The sequence below is a fragment of the Rattus norvegicus genome, chromosome 1, assembly GCF_036323735.1.
Source record: "Rattus norvegicus strain BN/NHsdMcwi chromosome 1, GRCr8, whole genome shotgun sequence".
Lineage (NCBI taxonomy): Eukaryota > Metazoa > Chordata > Mammalia > Rodentia > Muridae > Rattus > Rattus norvegicus.
The window spans coordinates 173,845,102-173,862,167 of record NC_086019.1 but is presented as its reverse complement, the minus strand read 5'-3'; the positions used below and the strand labels follow the sequence as shown (position 1 = coordinate 173,862,167).

General features: G+C 41.6%; 1 protein-coding gene across 12 annotated transcripts in view; it reads left to right on the top strand.

Moving 5' to 3' along the window:
- The window catches only part of Sbf2 (SET binding factor 2), a 366,952-nt gene that overhangs the window by 292,422 nt on the left and 57,464 nt on the right, over nucleotides 1-17,066 (top strand). For 9 of the 12 annotated variants that reach the window (XM_039091527.2, XM_008759804.4, XM_008759800.4 and 6 more), the window contains 7 exon segments: nucleotides 3,827-3,997; nucleotides 6,086-6,345; nucleotides 8,503-8,675; nucleotides 9,529-9,602; nucleotides 11,662-11,857; nucleotides 14,279-14,406; nucleotides 16,110-16,285. In XM_039091527.2, the coding sequence (XP_038947455.1) occupies nucleotides 3,827-3,997; nucleotides 6,086-6,345; nucleotides 8,503-8,675; nucleotides 9,529-9,602; nucleotides 11,662-11,857; nucleotides 14,279-14,406; nucleotides 16,110-16,285 (1,178 nt within the window). 12 annotated transcript variants of the gene reach the window in all.

Here is a 17,066-nt window from a genome sequence, read left to right as displayed (position 1 = left end):
AAGTTCTCTTTGTAACACCAGAACACAGCCACAAGGTCACCTGAGTTCTGAGTACGGGACTAGGCAGCTGTCCTTAGGGCAGTGGAAATTAGCATAAAAATACCGATAGCTCCAGGGCAAACCACAACTTTGGAAAGCAAAACTCGACCCCCCCAACAAACTAGTAAAAAGTTTGACTGTCAATTCTTATATATGAACGCACGATGGCGTAGTCTCTAGTACCTCAACAAAGAGACATTGTCCTAAATTCTTTTAGAAGCCTGGTTCCTAGAATAAGAATTCCATAAAAACATTACCTCAATTTAGACCTGTTCCCCTAGGTTGGCCCATGTCACATGTTATCTAGAATGACTCCATCCAGATTACCAGCTTTATGTCAACTTTCTGTTACCAATATTATACCCTTTTAACCATATCCAATAACTTGAAAGCCAATAGTCCATAACCAAGGCAAGTAGAGCATATTTATACATTTAAAACCAATGAGAAACAAAATTGAAGTGGCTACACATATCTTTAATATTTAGACCAAACACCATTTTTACCTTTTTAGCTATGATTTTAAGAGAAGCACCTTGTCACCTGTTGAGTCAAATAATAAGTCAGGGATTTCTCTAAGAGAAACAGCTATCAACTCTTGTATCGAAGAAGCTGAGAAGCTGTTGGCGCCTTTAAGATCAGCTCGTGTAGACGCTTAGCCTCTGGGCAGCTTCTCCAGCTAATCTAGACACCTGGCTCCAGGCACAGGGCTCCAAAGACCTGATTGAAACTGTCTTTTATTCATTTGTTCCTTTTTGAAACGAGTTAAAACCAAGTCAAGGTGTGAACGACCGGCAGATAAAGTTTTTACCATTTTTTCTTTTGAACATGAAACATAAAACATTTAAACAACGAGAAACAAAAACCACAGACATACACTGACAGACATGGGGACATCCTGGTGCACCAGAGACAAACAATAGACAAAGAGGGAAAAAGCCAGATGGTGTTCACGGTGACTATCCACTCGAGTGGAGTCGATATGGGCGATGGATTGTCTCAATTCCTGGACTAGTCCACCAACATGTTGAAACCCAATTCCTGTAAGATACTGAGATATATTATCTGAGCAGCACGACTGACATTCGCCAATAGTATGGAAGTGAAACACAGCCCTGAATATTTTTACTCACAACCCAATTACATTAACTCCATCAAGCTGTGCACGGGCACTGAGATGTCCTTTTGTTTGATTCTCCTGAATAAATTTTCAGGCGGTCTGCTCCTATCAAATCTGATCAGTATGACTCTGTAAAGCTGTCGCGTCAGCACACGGACGCTGTGGCGTCCCGAGAGCCTGCACCGGAGCTTAAGCATACCTCTTACAGGCACGAAGACAAAATTTTTCTCCCAAAATACTGTGTTCCTTTTATCTCCTCCCTTCTCCTCACCCGGGGCGTTCTTTCCCCAACCTCTCGCTTCCGCATTGGAAGGGCCTGGTGCTTGAGATCGGTCAGGATCCTTTTCTCGTTGCAACCTTTCACTACCCTCTGTTTCTGACACGCCTCGCCCTTCCCCCAACACTCTCCGCTTTGCTGTTACAGCTGGGCAGTTCCCACGTGACCTCTGACGCCGTTTGGCGGTAACTGGAGACTCAAAGGTCAATAGAAACAACCCGAGGGCTGCCAGAGCAACCATAGCGGCTCCTGCCGCGTCCGGCAGAGGACTGAGCTGGAACAGATCAAGGCTAAACATGGTCTCTCAGAGTCTTACCCCCACTCACAGCTTCTGGACTTCTTCCGTGAAACGGAGCCTCCTCTTGGCACTGGCGATGATGTAGCTTTTTTGTCCCGGGTTCTCGGCACCAAATGTCCCACGCGCGACTTCCCGCCGGCAAGAAACACGCGGGTACATAGAAATCCTTACTGTGACCAACTTTATTATAATCTTAAAAGAGGAAGGGTCGCCGCGCCAACATGGTGCGCTTATATACACCCTAGTGCAGCACATCCACACCTGATTGGTTGTTTACCCATGATCTCATAAGGCACGCCCCGGAGTGGGCAAAGACCTGGCACGAAGGCACTCTTGCACATGTGCACAGTTAACTTCCTGAAAGGAAGGCGGCTGGCGCGGTGAAGGCTAACGCCATCTTGTAATGGCGGAGGCTATCCTGGCCTTCCACGTGGGGCGCAGTGGAAGCCAGCGCCATCTAGTGGTGGCGAATGTTATAGCGGCCCTCTACAGGATGTGACTCAGGGTATCTACATATTTCTGGCTGTCCTGAAGCTTACTCTGTAGACCAACCTGACTGAACTCACAGAAATCCACCTGCCTCTGTCTTCCAAGTGTTGGAATTAAAAGCATGCCCCACTATACCCAGCTTAGAATCATGCTTTATCTTATTGGAATTTTATGCTTTTACAATCCTTTTCAGACACATAGAGCATGTTCTCACCCATGTAAAATCTAAGAAAAGCATATATTTATACATGAAAGCAGAGGGGGAACCATTTTGGGGGGAGGAAGGGATGGGGAGTAACAGGTGAGCATGAGCAAACTACAGTGGTATAAAGATAACATGGGAGAATAAAACCTCACTCAGAACAGGACTCTGTGTTACTGAAATGAAGATCTAAAATATGAAGGAAATAATGTATAATCTAGTCACTGGATATCTATATGCAAAGAATAGAAGAAACACATGATTCGGTGTCGTTTTGGCTAACACAATTAGCAGAACCACATATTATTTCTCTGTCATTTTCTATGGAAGACAATATCAGGAGTGAGCAAAGGAGACATCATGAAAACCAAACATGACCTTCCCCTCTTTCTGCCTCATGGTCAGCAACCTTCTAGAAGGAACTGCAGTTACAACTAGTCACCTCCATAGCAGTGCTGCAGAACCCTGTCTTGAAAGGAACACAGAGATTCCTGCAGGCAAATTTCATGGTGTACCTGGAGCTTGCTCCAGCTTTCGGGTTGGTATGTTCTAGATCAATAGGGAATTACATCAAGTGTAGTAGCATCCTGCTGCTATCCTACCTGTTACACAGCCCTAAAAATTAACTTTTACTGCATATACTTTTTTCTCTTTTCTGTAATGTTAGCTACTATTTACTAAAAGGTGGTGACTTATTTAATATATTTTAAAAATACACTCTAGCCAGAAATAGTTGTGTGCCTATCTGTAAACTCAGCCCTCATAAGGCTAATGCAAGAAGATTCTGGGTTAACCTGAGCAGGATAGTAAGATCCTGTTCAAAAAATAAATTAATTAAAATTCTCAAGCCGGTAAGGTGGATCAATAGATAAAGATGTTTGCCATCAAGCCTGAAAAATTAAGTTTGATCCTCAGAATTCACACGGTAGAAGGAGAGAACGCCCTCGTAGGTTGTCCTCTGTCCTCTGAAAACAGGCTGCAGCTTGCATGTGCACACACACAAATACATGCATAGATAAAACAAACACAAAAAAAAATCAAAGTTTTATGTTTAGATTATGTTGGGTTTTAATATGCATCCTAGGTTTAATCATTGTAGAGTACCCACCTTGTACACACCACAGAAGTATATATTTCAGATATGTTCTATAATTCATAGAACTATATTAATTCTACAGTTAATATAACTACTGTTAAAATGCTCATTTGAGTAGGGAAAGTAAGATTTCAAAGGATTTCATACAGAGCCTACAGTTGGCAGTTGAACATGAATACCGTGCTGATTACTGAGCCTTTAAATAAATCTCTGTATCGCCTCTACAATTAACTGTGGCGTCTGTGACCCTCTGAACTGTGGTAGTCTGCCAGCACTGTGCTGATAACTACTACCTCCTCTCGTAGAGACTCGCCCCAGGAGTCAGCCAGTTTGCCTACACGTGTGTGCAGGACCACCCCATCTGGACTAATCAGCAGTTTTGGGAGACAACGTTTTACAGTGCAGTGCAGGAGCAGGTTCGCTCCCTGTACCTCTCAGCGAAGGAAGACAATCATACCCCACATCAGAAGCAGAAGGTAAGAGAAGAAAGGTACCTGTGTGTGGTTGGCATTGACTAGAGGAAAACGCAGGCAGATGTTCCTAGGCCTAAGAGATTCTGCCTACTTAGTTGCTGAGTGTTAGGGAGTCCTGTGGTGAGCATCTTTCTTCCTTTGATTCTGGCACTATATTTTTCCATAATGACCTCATACTGTAGTTATTTAGCACTAGAATTGTTAAATGTTAATGAGAAATTCTTGTAAACAATTGGAGAATGTTGAGTAGAAAAAAACTACCTAAAATAGTCCCAGGTATAAGTGTCTAACTGCTTACTTCCTTGATTAAATGCCAAGTTTAACTCAGTGGTAAGAGTGTTTGTACCTGCCGTGCACAAGGCCCTGAGTTCAGTTCCCAGCATTAGAAGAAGAAAGAAATAAAATCAAAGTTGACTAACTATAAAGATAAATGTAAAGTTCAGTAGTCCTGTTCAAAAATGCATCAGCAATAATGTATGTCTTCCTTTAGGATTATTCTGTATGGTACACATAATAAAATATAACATAATATAATATAATAATATAATATATGTAGCATTTGCTATATATACATGTATTTAAATATCAGGAAAATTAAAATACTCTAAATTTTAAATGTTATTTACTAGCTCTCTGTTCTTAGACTAACCTCTACATCCTCATTTGCAAAATGTGTAGATGTCATTACTTTATTTTCATATCTGATATGTATAAGGCTTATTAAGAGTTCTTGGCAATACTAAGTAGTAAGTATTAAAATCATCATCCTCATGAAGTGAACTTAAAGCAGCCTAAAAGACTCAGTGCTGACTCACTTGAGAGTGAACTGCTGATTTTGGGGAGTATGTCACTGGAGATTCTGTCCATCATCTTCTGCTTGAACTATCTCTAGAGAGGGCGGGTTATCCTAGACATCTGAGAAAAGCTACACAGTCATATCTTCATCATCTTGAAGTTGGTTTATTATTAAGTTTGAAGAATAAAAACTTTTGATAGCAAACAACATTGACATGTTTGTTATTGATCAAATGTGAATTGCTTGCTTAATTTAATTAATATTCAGATGATGATGTTGTTGTTGTTGTTAAAACACTAAATGTACCACTTAAGGTATAACTTGTTAACTGATACAGAGACTGTTGGGCTGGGCCCACCCAGACTGTTAATGTGCCTTTGCTGAGTTTTAAGCAGCTGTGATTTACTGGTATTGATATACCTACAAAGCATTCATAAAGCAAATGTGTCACAGCAAATGTGTCCCTACCTCTGAGCCCTGGATTAGATACAATAACTGTTTTAGAGCTCCATGGCTAGATATAATACTGTGCAGACGTGTACTGCTATTACCAGTTATCTCCCGTCTTCCCGGTTACCTGAATATTTGTGTATATGATAAGATTTACAAGGAGATATCAATACTTTTTGTGTTCTTGATCATTCCATTTCCTTGCAAAGAACAGAAGAGGAAAAAAACCAGTACTTTTAGCGGGTGCTACTGCAGTGTCCCTACAAGGGTATTTATGGGAAGTCTGTTAATTTTTGTAACTAGCAGCTTCAAGGAGCACAGAGTGAAGTGTCAACTTGTGAGATGCTAGAGAGAAAAACCTGTATCTGTATTTTGCTGTTTCTTTGGGTTTGCTTTTGCTGCCAATGAAGGTATGTGGGCCAGGGACACAACTCCAGTGTACGTGTGGGGTGGTTGTCCTGAGTTTCACCTCTGCTGAGCTAGGTACTTAACAGATGCTTCCCAGCATTTTCAAGAGAGTCAGCCTGACATGCTGACGCACACTAGTAATCCCAGTACTTGGGAAGTAAGGGCAGGATCAAGAGTTCACAGTCATTTCGGCTATACAGCAAATTCAAGATGAAGTCCTTTCTCAAAATTTAAAAAAAAAAAAAAAGAAAGAAAGAAAGCCATTTTCCTGATCTTTATGTGTTTTCTTGATACTTTTCTTAAAAATAGTATATTCTGGTAAAACATACTAAAACCTACATTTAAGACATGGACAGATTTCAGCACCTTCCATGTCTATGGAGCAAACGTAAGTGATGGTTTTTCACCCTTGGCTTGTTCTGCTTTTTTTCTGGGAGGAGCTTCCCGATGGCCAATATCAGGAGAGGACGGCCATGGACTTGGCAGCCGAGCAGCTTCGCCTTTGGCCTACTCTGAGCAAGGCAACTCAGCAGGAGCTGGTGCAGCACGAGGAAAGCACTGTCTTCAGTCAGGCCATTCACTTTGCAAACCTCATGGTTAACCTGCTAGTTCCACTAGACACAAGTAAAAACAAGCTCCTTCGAGCCTCAGCTCCAGGAGACTGGGAGAGTGGGAGCAACAGCATTGTCACAAACAGGTACTGAGATGGATACAGCTCCTCTCTCACAGCTAATCATGCTTATCTCCACAGAAGCATGGCAGGTATTGCTGTACGTATTTTAGAAGTGACTGTTTTTCCCATTTCTAGCTTGCTCAGCTCAGCCCTTCTGTTAAAAAAAAAAAACAAAAAAAAAAACAAAAAAAAAAAAAAAAACAACTTTCCTTCATCCTTTAATCTGCTCCCAACACACACACACACACACACACACACACACACACAACACACACAACACATACACACACAACACATACACACACAACACACACACACACACACACCACCCCTTCTGTCTCAGAACCTAATCTCTCAAAAGTCTATACCACTGATGTGGCCCACCAGTTTCATTCTGTTAAAGAAAGTGCTCTAAAAACCGCTGGTGAGCAACTTCTTGGGCAGAACATCATGGTAGCAAGAGTTTGTGGCAAGAAAAACTTCACCTCATTTCACACAAGAAGCAGAGAGAAGGGAGCGCAGGAAGGAACCAGAGCAAGACACTGGCACAAGGATACACTCCCACCCCAGTGATTTACTCCTCTTCTTTGCTACCTCCCAATAGCACTGTCATATTATAAATAGTTCAGAGCCATCCAGAGCTGGTCAAGTAAGCCCCCATTTCATGAGCCTATAGGGTCCATTTCATATTCAGACCCTAAGATAATGTCCTCAACCTCACCTTCTTCCTTGTTCTCTGCTGAGTTCCTGTGCCCCAAGAATAAACACAGAGCCTTTGCTGTGAAGTGAACGGAGCTTCAGGCCAGCTGTGATTCTATCTCTGCTCACTGCACTTCTTTGTCAACTAGTCTGGCCTTTCTGCTGCCACTTACCCTCAGGCACTCCTAACCCTGCTCACTGCAGTTCTTGTCAACTAGTCTGGCCTTTCTGCTGCCTCTTACCCTCAGGCACTCCGGGCTCAGTGCTGTTTGTTTCTCCTGCTCTCTAGGCGACCAGCCTGTCTGCAGCGGTCCCAAGGGTCTTTCTCTTGCTTTAGATGGTTGACCAAGTGTCACCCTTCAAAGGGCTTTGCCCTTTTTTAAGTGTATGGATTGATTTTTTTTTTTTTTTACTTTGATTGGTTGGTCCCCTGCCCCACGGTGCTTTCTCTTACTTGATTTCTTCCCTTATACTCTTATTTTTGATTTTGGTTTATTGGGGGGTGGGGAGGGGGTGGGGTTGGGGTTGGGGTTTTTTTGAGACAAGATCTCACTAGGCTAGCCTCAAGCTTGTACTGAAGCATTGGTCTCCCAAGCTATCCCACCACATCACAGTGTGACATATTTTCACATGTGCATATTCTCTGTGGCCTTTCTTGTTGTGTTCATTGTTCAGTTCTCTACATCTTTACAGATAGTAGGTGCTAGGTACCAGTATTTTACTGAATAGGTGATTAAATGAATGCAGCAGCGGGTGGCATTGTTAGCTCATTAGGAGCAGATGTTAGCACCTTGCTAGTTGTGGTTCTCATAAACTATTGTCAGACTCCTTCAGGCAGCTCCTTCTGCTTCATTTTATTTCAAGTGTGTCGCCTTATCTTATGTAAGTTTATCACCTGCAGAAAAATGTGGCTTCACAAGGGCTCTAAGGGTTGCAGGGTCACTGCAGGGGTTGGGGTGCAGGGGAGCAGGGAAAGAGAAATTGTGGCAAGAGAAAGTCTCATTCTTCCATCTCACAAGGGTTCATTTACCTCCTCCTACCAAGGTCCGTGTCCCACAGTCACTGGCACCAGTCCCATTCCTCTGGCTTCTCTGTGATGAGTAACTTGGAAGGACAAGTTGTTTAGAAGGTTCTGGCAGCAGATCATAAGTGACACAGTCCTCCTTTGCTTTATTTTTGGTGGCTTCTAAGTTCTTTTTGGGAAAGTAACAGAAGGTACTGTTTACAATAATAAAGCTTACTCCAGTAGATGGTATTTAAGTGTATGCACATAACATGACAGTTCATCGGTTCATGCCTGGCACTTATAGAAAGAAGCTGGAGTTGTGCTGTCTGTCCTACTGATCTTACAGCTCTTTTAGCAAGTCTCAGTTTCCCTGTAAAGTGACTGTGATGTTGTCTTTTTTTTTTTTTTTTTTTTTTTTTCTTTTCTTCTCTCTTAATCTGAGGCCTGGCCATGATTTCTTTCCTTGACTCTCTTAGTATTGCAGGAAGTGTGGCTGAGAGCTTTGATACGGAGAGTGGATTTGAAGATTCGGAAAACAATGATGTGGCCAACTCTGTTGTAAGGTTCATTGCCCGGTTTATTGACAAGGTTTGTACAGAGAGTGGAGTGACTCAGGACCACATCAGGAGTCTCCACTGCATGATACCAGGTAATCAATCGCATGGGGCGTTTGAAGGGTCAGAGTGTTACAGCAGTTAAGACCCAGCACAATGAGCTACAGCTCACTTTTCTCTGATTTGCCTTTTATTTTTTTTTTACTGTTGTTCTGTTTTCTGGAACAAGGTCTTGCATGACCCAGGCCACCCTCACATTTGCAGTGCACCCAGGGTGGCCTTGCTTTCCCGATCTTCAACCTCTGCTTCCCCAGTGCAGGGATTATAGGCATGTGGCACCGTGAAAGGTTCCGAAGTTTTAATAAATTGTGGCAAAATTAACTTAAGAGTTGCATTAGTAATATTCTCAATGTTCAATCACTCCATATAGATATTTGGTAACCATTATTAAGTAATAAATTCTGTTTTACTCGCTGGCCCTGGAAATGTCTAACCTGCTTTCTGTCTCCATGAACTTTTCTGTTCTAGAGATTTTACATATGTAGAATCACATAATATTTCAACTTTTTTCAGTTAGCATAATGTTTTCAGGGTTCATCCACGTGTTACATCACTCATTCATTTTTATGATTCAGTAGTATTCCATTCTATCCATGTATCTTATTTGTTCAGCCATTCATTTGTCGATGGAGACCTGGCTTTTCCACTCTTAGAGATTCTGTGAATATTTGCATACAGGTATCTGAGTGCTTATTTCAGTTCTTTGGGGGGGGGGGGTTATATACCATATATACCTAGAAATAGAATCTTACGGATTGCATGGTTCTGTATTTTAACTTTTGGAGGTCCTGTCAAACTTTAATTACTTTTTCATTCTAAAATATCTGGAATTTGCTTTTGTTCTTCCTGACTTATTCTCTTTCTTTTTGAATACTCTGACTCATCTAGGAATTGTAGCTATGCACATTGAGACCCTAGAGGCAGTACATCGAGAGAGTAGAAGACTTCCACCTATCCAGAAGGTAATTATTCCACACTGTGTGCTTTCAGGGTGCAAAAGTCCTTTCAGAAACACAGCAGCAATGGGTGACTGTGCTCAGCTCTTTACAGACGAATGTAATGGTGCATTAAAGGCTCTGGGGAGTTTGCCCGACAGAATTTTCTAAGCTGCCGAAATAGGAATACTATCTTTTTTGAACAATGATAACCTCTTGTTAATTCCACTTTGTACAGAGTTAAATCATGAATAATTTTAATTCCCAATCTCAGGGTTTATGAACCTACCACCACCTCCCACAAAAGAGAGGTGAGGGGAAGAGGGAGGGAGGGAGGAAGGGAAAGCATTTCAAACAGTTAACATAAAAGCATTGGGTTCTTGGGTCTGACTGTCCATGACAGACAGCTGGGAAATGTATTGAGGATTTGGGTTCTCCTGAATTAGGAAGCACTGTGTTTGAAGAAGCCACTCAGATAGTTGTTTTGCTGCTAGCCTCACACCTATTACAGACTAGAATTTGGGCCCTCAGCTCTCTGACAGAACTATTAAAAATACAGCTAAAGAAGCAATCAGGAGCCACATAGGAAGGAGAAGCAGTTTTACCTGAATCTTAAGATAGAGTGGTCATAGGGTTGGGGATTTAGCTCAGTGGTAGAGCGCTTACCTAGGAAGCGCAAGGCCCTGGGTTCGGTTCCCAGCTCCGAAAAAAAGAACCAAAAAAAAAAAAAAAAAAAGATAGAGTGGTCATTACACTTTGATTTCTAAATTTAGTTCTAAGATTTCTAGAGCCTTAAAAAAGAATAATGCTGAATTGGGCTGTTTGATTTTCATTGTTATTTCGTTTCTGGTGTGGGTTGGGTTTTAGGGATTTTCTTGTTTTGTTTGTTTTTGGATTTTGTTGTTTGTTTGTTTGTTTGTTTGTTTGTTTGTTTGAAGACATTATATAGCTCTGACTGACTGTCTTGGAGCCCGCTATGTAGATTGGACTGGCCTCCAAATAACAGAGGTCCACCTGCCTCTGCCTCCCCAGGGATTGAATTAAAGGTGTGCACCATGCCCAGCTGATTTAGATAGTTTTTAATTGCCAAGTAGAAACAGATTTTTCAGGGGGAATGATCTTTTCCATACCCATATTTCCCAAGAGGAATCTTATTATAGTGTTCCTCATAAACTGAACACTAAGCTAAATTTCTCAGGTATAAAGTTCATTATTGGGGGTGGGGGTAACTCTTTTTAAAAAAACAAGTCCATGGCCAGCCATGGGGACACACACCTTTAGTACCAGCACTGAGGAAAGAGGAGCAGGTGAATCTCTATGAGCTCAATGCCAGCCTGATCTACATAGTGAATGCCAGGCCAGCAAGGACTACATAGTGAGACACTGTCTTTAAAACAGAGCAGCAAGGGCTAACCATGGAGCCAGGTGTGGCAGCTCTCACCTGTAATCTCAGCACTTGGGAAGTGGAGGCAATAGAATGAGAAATTCACAGCCAGTCTTGAGTATATGAGGATCTATATTAAATAAACAAATTAAATTAAAAATACTATGCTGGGTTATGGTAATGGTGCATGCCTTTGATCCCAGCACTTAGGAGAAAGAGGCCAGCTGACCTCTGAGTTCAGACCAGCCTGGTCTACAGATCAAGTTCTAAGATAGCCAGGGCCATACAAAGAAATCCTATCTAAAAAAAAAAAAAAAATCAAAACACCCAAAATCCATTTAAGAATTTGTTTCTTCAGTTTACAGTATAGTGTTATTTATATAAAGTTTAAGTGTAAAAGTACCCCCTTTAGTAATTGTTCATAGTCTTAATGTTTTCCTTTTACATTTCATTTAAGTTATACAATGATTAAATGAATGTACATTTCGGACTTTCAAGTTATTCTTTTTTTTTTTTTAACTGTTAACAAGCAATGCAGCAAAGAATCTTTCCATACTTGGATTTAGAAACTCCATTTCTGCTTCTTCCCAAGTCTGGCTCAGGGTTGGCTCAGGGTGTCCAAACTGTACTTGAAAAGGTAACCTGGAACTACATGACGGATACCCTGCAAGAGTTGTTTTTAAAACAGTTACCTATTCTTAGCCCAAGATTCTTCGGCCAGCTCTACTGCCAGGAGAAGAAATTGTATGCGAAGGTCTTCGAGTCCTACTAGATCCTGATGGCCGGGAAGAAGCCACTGGAGGTCTCCTTGGAGGTCCTCAGCTCTTGCCTGCAGAAGGCGCCTTGTTCCTCACCACATACAGAATTCTCTTCAGAGGGACGCCACATGACCAGCTAGGTATGGCTTAGCACACACCATCAGAGCAGGAATCTGTATGGCACTTGAGGTCCTATTAAGTCCATGTACAGTGATTTATACATCATTTGAAACCCAGAAAAGAACAAAATAGGCTTGGGGTTGAAATCTCACTTTGTGTACGTGTTTTAGGAAAATGTTTTTTGTCAGATAAACTTTTTATTATTATTATTTCTTTCTCCATTAGTGACATAGAAATCTGGGGGTTTCACATGCATTATATAGGTGTAGGTTGTTTCACATGTATTGAAACTTAAAGTTAATGTATATACTAGCTTTGTTTAGTCTCTGGATATGAACTTATTAAGTTAAGAAATCTAGAGAAATCTAGAGACTGACGAATGAACAAATATCTAAGACTCAAAATCCAATACCCCTGGCCCAGATCCCATGCTCGGGTTCCCCTGTGAGGGGCTGTCACTGCTTCTGACGTGTTTGCTCTCACATTGCCTAAAGGCCTTCTCTTCCCTCTGCAGAGTCAAGCCCTACCCTCTCTTCAACTTACTTTCCTTCCCATATCTTGCCAAAATTATTCTCTATCCTTCTAGCATACAGAGATTGTCTCCTTTTCTGCAATCCTTGAATTACCTGTTCACGTGTTACTTACATGTTAGAACATTTGTGTAACACTCCCCCAGTGGAGGCTTGGAAACTGTCCAAGGAAGGCCACAATACTTCTTTTCTGGGTGTGTCTTCTTAACCACAGGTAGTTTGTACTTTTACATTCCATATTTGAGAAAATGTTTAAGTTCCTAAGCTCTTAGACACACATCTAGTCTTATTTTCCAAAGGCTTTCTGTGTATGGAAACAGATGTTTAAAATCTGTTATCTTATCAAGCATGATAGCCCAAGCCTATGATCCCAGCAGGGAGCATGACGCAAAGAATCATGGGTTTGTGACCGACCTGGAATAGCAAACTGTCTCTCCCACACCCCCACCCAAAATATGTTCTCTTTTGCTTTATCATTGTACTAACTGTCTTGGTTTTTCTCTTCAGTATTGGAAGCTACTTCTTTATTTCTGCATAAAACCTATTCCTGAATGACTGCCTTAAGCCAGATCTTATATGTATACAATGGGTAGGGGAGATAGAAACAATGAGGTTGGGCAGGAAGGCCTGTTCCTATACTCTGGAAAAATTAGTATGTTTTAGGAGTGAATTACATTGTGTTACCTAAGGGTAGGGTTTTCTGTTGCTGTGAAGAGACACCAGGTTTAGTCCATTATCATCATGGCGGGAAACATAGCAGTGTGCAGGCAAATATGGTACTGGAGAAAGACCTGCGACTTCTAAATCTTGATCCTCAGTCAGAAGAAGTGAATGCCACATTAGGCCTAACTTGAACTATATGAGACCTCAAAGGCTGTCTCCAAGCCCATCCCCACACTGACTCATTCCCTTCAACAAGGCCACACCTCCTAATAGTGCCACTCCCTGTAGGCCAAACATTCAAACACTTGAGTCTCTAGAGGCCAAACCTATTCAAACCACCACACAGCACAATAAAACTAATTGGTGAGTTGGGTTTGGTGGTACACACACTTAATCCCTACATTTAGAAGCAGAGACAGTAGGGATTTCTGTAATGCCAGCCTGGTCTACTACATAGTAGTAGGACAGACCCCAGGACAGCCAGGACTGTACAGAGAGACCTTGTCTTTTTGGGTTAGATTTTGGATTTTTCCTTTAGTTTTTTTGAAACAGGATTTCTCTGTGCAGCCCTGGCTTCCCTGGAATTCATTCTGTAGATCAGGCTGGCCTCAAATTCAGAGATCTGCCCACCGCTGCCTCCTGAGTACTGGGATGAAAGTTCTACGCCACCATGCCCAGCATAAGAGACCTTGTCCTAAAATTATACATGCACATGCACATGCCCGTGCACACACGCACACACACAGACTATGAGATTCTAGTGCCTTGGCATTCTTTCTCACTACATTCCTGGCATTGTCCTCTGCTGATAAATCTCTGCAGAAGAGACTCTGGACCCTAGCTATAGAGTAAGAGACTCTGGATCCTAGCTATAGAGTAAGAGACTCTGGACCCTAGCTATAGAGTAAGAGACTCTGGATCCTAGCTATAGAGTAAGAGACTCTGGACCCTAGCTATAGAGTAAGAGACTCTGGATCCTAGCTATAGAGTAAGAGACTCTGGACCCTAGCTATAGAGTAAGAGACTCTGGACCCTAGCTATAGAGTAAGAGACTCTGGACCCTAGCTATAGAGTAAGAGACTCTGGACCCTAGCTATAGAGTAAGAGACTCTGGACCCTAGCTATAGAGTAAGAGACTCTGGACCCTAGCTATAGAGTAAGAGACTCTGGACCCTAGCTATAGAGTAAGAGACTCTGGACCCTAGCTATAGAGTGGTATTGCTGAGTCTATGTCCCGTTGTCCTACAGTTGGTGAACAAACAGTCGTGCGGAGCTTTCCCATTGCTTCCATCACCAAGGAGAAGAAGATAACCATGCAGAACCAGCTACAGCAGAACATGCAAGAAGGGTTGCAGATTACATCAGCATCTTTCCAGGTACACCATAAGTGTTTCAGATTTTACAATACTTGCATAGGCTTTTTCTACTTGAATGTCCCCGATTCAAAACCTCATGTTTTCTGAGTACTTTCAACATCATATTTCTACAAACACAATACTTAACATGTATCGAGGAAGGAAGGAAGGAAGGAAGGAAGGAAGGAAGGAAGGAAGGAAGGAAGGAAGGAAGGGGAGGGGAGGGGAGGGGAGGAAAGAAGGGAAGGAAGGAAGGAAGGAAAAGAAAAGAAAAGAAAGCCTGCCCTTCTAATAAAAAAGACCTTGTACACATCTAGTAATGTACCTATTTTTTATGGTTGTGAGTTAGAGGCTGAGCATAAGAAAGTGAGTGTCTTGGAGTGTCTTTGGCTTTGGACTCTACTTCTGGGTTCCCTTGGCCAACAAATTGTCAGTCAGAAACATAGTGGCTCTGGTTCTCTGCTGACTTATTTCTTAACTCCTACTGGAAAAAACTTTTGGTAAAGTAACTCTTGTTTCAGAAAGAAACTCTCTATGGCTTTTTTTGTGGGAAAGTAAAACTCTAAAGAGTTTAGCTAAAGCTAAGATACTGTTGTCAGAGATAACTAAGTGACCCCCGATTGAACAGTGATTTCCTAAGTCTCTGAGTTACCTAACCTGTAGAAATAGTGATGCAGGGGAGAAGCCTACATGGGAGGAGTGACCTCCCTCCATTGTTCCTTTCTCAGAGTTCATGTCCATAGTAGTTTGGTTTCCCTAGCCATTGTTCCTTGTTGCTGACTTCTCAGACTCCCAAGAAGCTCAAGGCTTGCCTCTCTCTTCTTTGTGCAGTGGCCTCCCCTCCTTGTGTAGACCAGGCTGGCCTCAGGAGCTGTGCTTCCTGTGCTCTCTCACACAGCAGCTGCTGCCTTAGAAGGAACCTTCTCACAGCCGTAACTACTAGGGATTTTCTTACTGTTCCAGCCGCTGAAGGATTCTACACTTAAATATTACCTGTCTACACTGTGAAAGGGACTCTGCTATTCTAGGCTTGTCTGTATCTTTGGATAAGAAGGAACTCTATTAGGCTACACTCCTTCTTAGACCTACGAGTTGGGAAATAGGAAAAACACTTTTCCCATGTCACCCACTCTCGGTTCATTCCCTATCTCATAGAAAGGGTAGTTTTACAGAAATCCAACTTCAAAAAAAAAAATGACTTTTTGTTTTTTACTAGTTGACAATCTATTGCAAATAAATTTTTCTGAGCCTCATTTTTTTCATTGTAAATTTTATTATGACTTTATGGAGTCATTTCTCTTTGCCCACCTTTACATAGGTTCTAGAAATCAAACTTGGGTTACAAACACCTTTACCTGCTAAGCCATCTGACCAGTCACACTTTTTCTTTTAAAATTTTAAAATTGTATTTCATATTATCCAAAGTCTCTACAACTTCCAAAATCCTCTAACTTCTAAAGTTATAGTATTGTTACTAATGTTTTTATTGAATATTGTTATTTTTCTGTTCACTTTCTTTGGTTGCTTATTTGTTTTTGTTGTTCTCAGCGATATGAGTAAAAGTTGTCAAGAAACCTTAATGCTGGGGTTGGGGATTTAGCTCAGTGGTAGAGCACTTGCCTAGCAAGCGCAAGGCCCTGGGTTCGGTCCCCAGCTCCAAAAAAAAAAAAAGAAAAGAAAAGAAACCTTAATGCTTCTAATAGGTCCATCTCTTTTATTTCTAGTTGATTAAAGTAGCATTTGATGAAGAAGTCAGCCCAGAAGTGGTAGACATCTTTAAGAAACAGCTAATGAAGTTCCGTTACCCTCAGTCCATTTTCAGCACCTTCGCTTTTGCTGCTGGACAAACTACCCCACAAATCATTTTACCCAAGCAGAAGGAAAAGAACACCTCCTTCCGGTAAGAGGAACAATGGGTCTCTTATCTTCATCCCTCCCATAGCCCACTGAAAGGAAGTAACCTTTTAGTAATGATGGCTTTTCTCATACCGTGTGTGTGTGTGTGTGTGTGTGTGTGTGTGTGTGTGTGTGTATTTGTGTGTGTAGGCATGTGCACACATGCCACTCATGTGGAGGCCAAAGGACACCTTGTGAGACTCAGTTCTCTCCTTTCACCATCTGGGTCCCAGGGATTAAACTTAGGTCATTAGTATCAAGCACCTTTTTCTGCACTGAGCCATTTTGAACTCCTGATTTATATCTTATTGTCTCATTAGTTAAAACTGATTCTCAAAAGGATTTTCAAATATTTTGAGTTGTTATTTTCTCCTTTTAAAAAGAATTATTCTTTTTCTATGCTTAAACAGGTTTATAGCTAATTAGAGACAAGACATTATGTACACATACATACCTAAAACTTTTGAAAAATAAGTGTTGCCAACCATTATCGTCATATGACCTCAGGGAAAGTTTGAGTTGAAAGAAAAGGGGAACTTTCAGTGCTAGACTGAAGACTTGCTAATGTGATTTATGGGACCATAGTAGAGGCAATGGTGTGGACAGCAGAATAGGCTTGGGAATGCCAGAAAATAAACCCAGGAGTTTAATATTTGAGTGTTCAGCTGGGTGTGACGGTGCACTCTTTAATCTCAGCACTCAAAAGGCAGAGGCAGGCGGATTTCTGTGAGTTCAGGACAAGACTGGTTTATACAGCAAATTCCAGGACAGCTGGGCTACGTTGG